The 3340-nt window shown below is 38.7% G+C and overlaps 1 protein-coding gene across 2 annotated transcripts; it reads left to right on the top strand.

Annotated features, from left to right (window-relative positions):
• The first annotated feature begins 26 nt into the window (after window positions 1-26).
• Window positions 27-3304, top strand: RWDD2B (RWD domain containing 2B). Of its 2 annotated transcripts, XM_009282929.2 has the most exons (6): window positions 27-140; window positions 255-473; window positions 563-630; window positions 1499-1575; window positions 1660-1864; window positions 2566-3304. In XM_009282929.2, the coding sequence occupies exons 2-6, from the start codon at window positions 267-269 to the stop codon at window positions 2801-2803; spliced, it is 795 nt and encodes a 264-aa protein (XP_009281204.1). In that variant the 5' UTR covers window positions 27-140; window positions 255-266; the 3' UTR covers window positions 2804-3304. The 2 variants fall into 2 exon arrangements, with proteins under 2 accessions (XP_009281204.1, XP_009281203.1); XM_009282928.2 differs by having other exon boundaries at window positions 1499-1864.
• The last annotated feature ends 36 nt before the right edge of the window (window positions 3305-3340 follow it).

The following is a 3340-nucleotide window of genomic DNA, read 5'->3' as shown; positions in this document are numbered from 1 at the left end:
TCCAGCTCCGCGGCCGCGCCCCAGGTACGCGGCCCTGTGAGAGAGACATTTTGGTGACACACCACCGCGTCTCGGATCAGTGGACACCTCGGGGACTGCCGCGGAGTATCTCCATGCTTCTAACCGCCCAAGATACATGAGTTAGTTCTGATGGGCTTGGCTATAAGGATTAGTGTGATTTACGTGGAGGTAGTTAATGAACTTAGTCCCATGTTCAAGCCCTGTTTTTCCTCCCTCATTTCTTCTTTGCTTAGGAAAGGACAGAAATGACTAACCGAGAAGAAGCTGAGATGCAGATGTCGGAATTAGATTTACTCTCTAGCATGTTTCCTTCCGAGGAAGAGTTCACTGTGACTGACCAGCTGGCTGTGGCAGAACTAAAGCACTATGCTGAAAATGAGTCTGCAGAGATGCCATCTTCAAAAGTTCAGTTTATACTGAATGTAAAGCCGGAGGTCTCTAATGCCTCTCTGGTATCGTAAACACCTTTTTAAAATTTTTATTTTTATTTTGTGGGATTTTAGGGCTTACTTGAACTGAACATTCGCTCATTTGTTTTTAGGTGGAATTCTCTATGGTCTGTGCCTTACCGTTTAAATATCCAGCTGTTCTACCAGAAATTACTGTGAGGTACGGCATTAAAAGTACAGCTAATAAAAACATTTAGAAGCTATGGTGTAATACATAAATACAGTTATAATAGGAAAAAGCTATAATTTACTGATAGTTTACTGTCAAATTAAGCCAGATGGACAACAGTGTCGAAGAAAAGCAAATCTCCAAGGTTATGATTTCTCTGGTGTCCTCAGCAAATAAGTGAGAAAAATGGGAAAAGCGTGGAGGAGTGCCGTCTTCTGTGCAGAGGGGTTACATGTAGATACTGTTCATAGGTCTGATGCTCAAGAAGAGAGACTGTTGTGCGTTTTGACAAGGTTTAACACTAAAGGAGTGAAAAGTTAGCCAATGGTCTTATTCTTCCCTTCTCAAAATGCTGTTACTCCCAGGCTTCTGTTATTTTTTATTGGAACATTTCTGTTTAAAGAAGTATCCTTGCACATTACGAAGTTAGTTGAGACTGTTGTGCGTTTTGACAAGGTTTAACACTAAAGGAGTGAAAAGTTAGCCAATGGTCTTATTCTTCCCTTCTCAAAATGCTGTTACTCCCAGGCTTCTGTTATTTTTTATTGGAACATTTCTGTTTAAAGAAGTATCCTTGCACATTACAGGAAGTTAGTTCAGCCGCCATACTTAAGTTTCAAGTACCTTTTTCTTGATTTTGATTTACAGATTGGTAGTACTATATCTGAACTCAAGAGTTAGCACACCAATTAAATACTAATTAAGACCTTTTCATAGCTAGTACGACTTAAGTATGAATAGCAAGTGCATACGGTCTAAATATGGCCTGATTTTTTGGCAGCTTGAAGTAAAACTCTTTGAAAAACAGGCTAAATTGTAAGCGTATTACAACTGCATTTATATTTTTCTTTTTCTTTAGGTCATCATTATTAAGCCGCGCTCAGCAGATTCACCTGAACTCTGATCTAAAAACATATTTGATGCAAAACTGCAGTGGTGAGCCCTGCATGTTGAGTGCAAGGGAATGGGTTAAAGACCATGCAGCTGCTTACATTGACAAAGAGCTTTCGTCTTCCTCAGTGACAACATCAAATGCCGTGCAGGCAGAAGACACCACGTTCACTCGATTGTGGATCTATAGTCATCACATTTACAACAAGCAAAAGAGAAAGAATATTATTGACTGGGCCAAGGAGCTCTCCCTGTCAGGGTTTTGCATGCCAGGGAAACCAGGTGTTGTTTGTGTAGAAGGTTTACAAAGTAGTTGTGAAGAGTTCTGGTCAAGGTTAGTTTTTCTGTGTACTTAAATGCCATTAGTAGTTAGAATATTGCATGTTTCATGTTGTATATGTGGCCAGAAGGTAGGAAATCCAACCACCTTCCAACCTGTAAAAGCCTGCAAAGTATTTGTGTTTATCATAATGTATTTACAACTCTGAATATCCGCTGTACTGTTGGTTACAGCAATCAAAGCTACTAGTACCGCACAGTGCGCATTTATTTCTGTTTTGCCTTCCTCTGTATTGCGGTTGTATAGCGATGGACTGCAGTACCCCAGTCGTGTTAGATACGTATGCTGTTATATTGCTTTACATTTGCGTTTTGTTCTGCTCCCATCATTTGTATTTCTGGGTGATGCAGACTAAATGGACGTTGCCGTTGGATTGTAACAGCTAAGAGAGTACGAGAATATGAGAATTCTTAGCACGGGCAAGGCAGAAGTGAGCACTGAAATTGAAACACATCTTCATCAATTATTTTGTGAGGAATAACATTAAGGTTTTTGAATCCTGGGGAGATATAAAGAAACAAGCTCCTGCTTATGGGAGTGTTTACGTGCGAGTAGTATTTCTGTGACCGGCTAGGGAACCATTGTCTCTGTCAACATACATGTACAAATGGAATTTACTGACTTCTGTCATATTTCATAGCATGTTCTAAAACAGTCTTTATTTTATAGATTCATATGTCTCCAATTGCTTTCAGAGTAAGAAGATTAACGTGGAAAAGAATTCTCATTCGGCACAGAGAAGATGTTTCTTTGGAAGGTGGAGGACATGCTGAGATTCAGAAACAAAGAAAGTTCCCCCCTTTGGAAGAAAAATGTTTTGATGCACATGGTGCCAGAGGAAATCATATGGATTTGGGGCAGCTATATCGGTTTTTAGAAGAAAAAGGATGTGCTGACATTTTTCAAATGTACTTCGGGGTTGAAGGGCATTGAAGGGGTTGAAGATCACCACAGGTCCAAGTGGTGATCTTTGTAAGTTAGTCCTCTAACAGGTTCCTTAGCTGTTCTGCGACAGTTGATCAGAGAGGGAATTAATAATTTGTGTGTTATACGATTAATCCAGTTTTCAATGAAAACAAATATTCAGTGAAATCCTGAATGATGAAAATGACTAAATGAATGCTTTATTACACCTTCTGGTTTTAAGGACATTTAGGGTACATACCTAACTACAATGAAAGAAAATATGTGTGATAACCTACCGGGCAGTTACAGAATTACAGATTAATGAATAGATGGAATTATGGTGAATGAATATATGAATAAGAAGAAACAAAAATGAAGGATGGGTATCTCAGGAGAGGAAATGTGATGTTTACATTATTTGTTACTGTTTACATACACTACATGATGACCTTTTTTGTAACAATCTTTTCTTCTCCTTTCTACCTGAAAGTATATTGAGCCATAGGATTAATGTTTTATTTAAAAAAAAAAAAAAAAAAAAAAAAAAGGGGGGAGCAATTTCAC

Source organism: Aptenodytes forsteri, unplaced genomic scaffold, assembly GCF_000699145.1.
Source record: "Aptenodytes forsteri isolate BGI_AS27 unplaced genomic scaffold, ASM69914v1 Scaffold2, whole genome shotgun sequence".
NCBI lineage: Eukaryota > Metazoa > Chordata > Aves > Sphenisciformes > Spheniscidae > Aptenodytes > Aptenodytes forsteri.
The sequence above is the reverse complement of the archived record's forward strand: the minus strand, read 5'-3'. Positions and strand labels throughout refer to the sequence as shown.

Bases quoted from the DNA above. Each gene is read 5' to 3' on its own strand.
- RWDD2B (XM_009282928.2), top strand. From the start codon at position 267: ATGACTAACCGAGAAGAAGCTGAGATGCAGATGTCGGAATTAGATTTA. The intron at 631-1,498 runs GTACGGCATTAA...CTTTTTCTTTAG, and splicing joins CTACCAGAAATTACTGTGAG to GTCATCATTATTAAGCCGCG. The intron at 1,865-2,565 runs GTTAGTTTTTCT...AATTGCTTTCAG, and splicing joins TGTGAAGAGTTCTGGTCAAG to AGTAAGAAGATTAACGTGGA.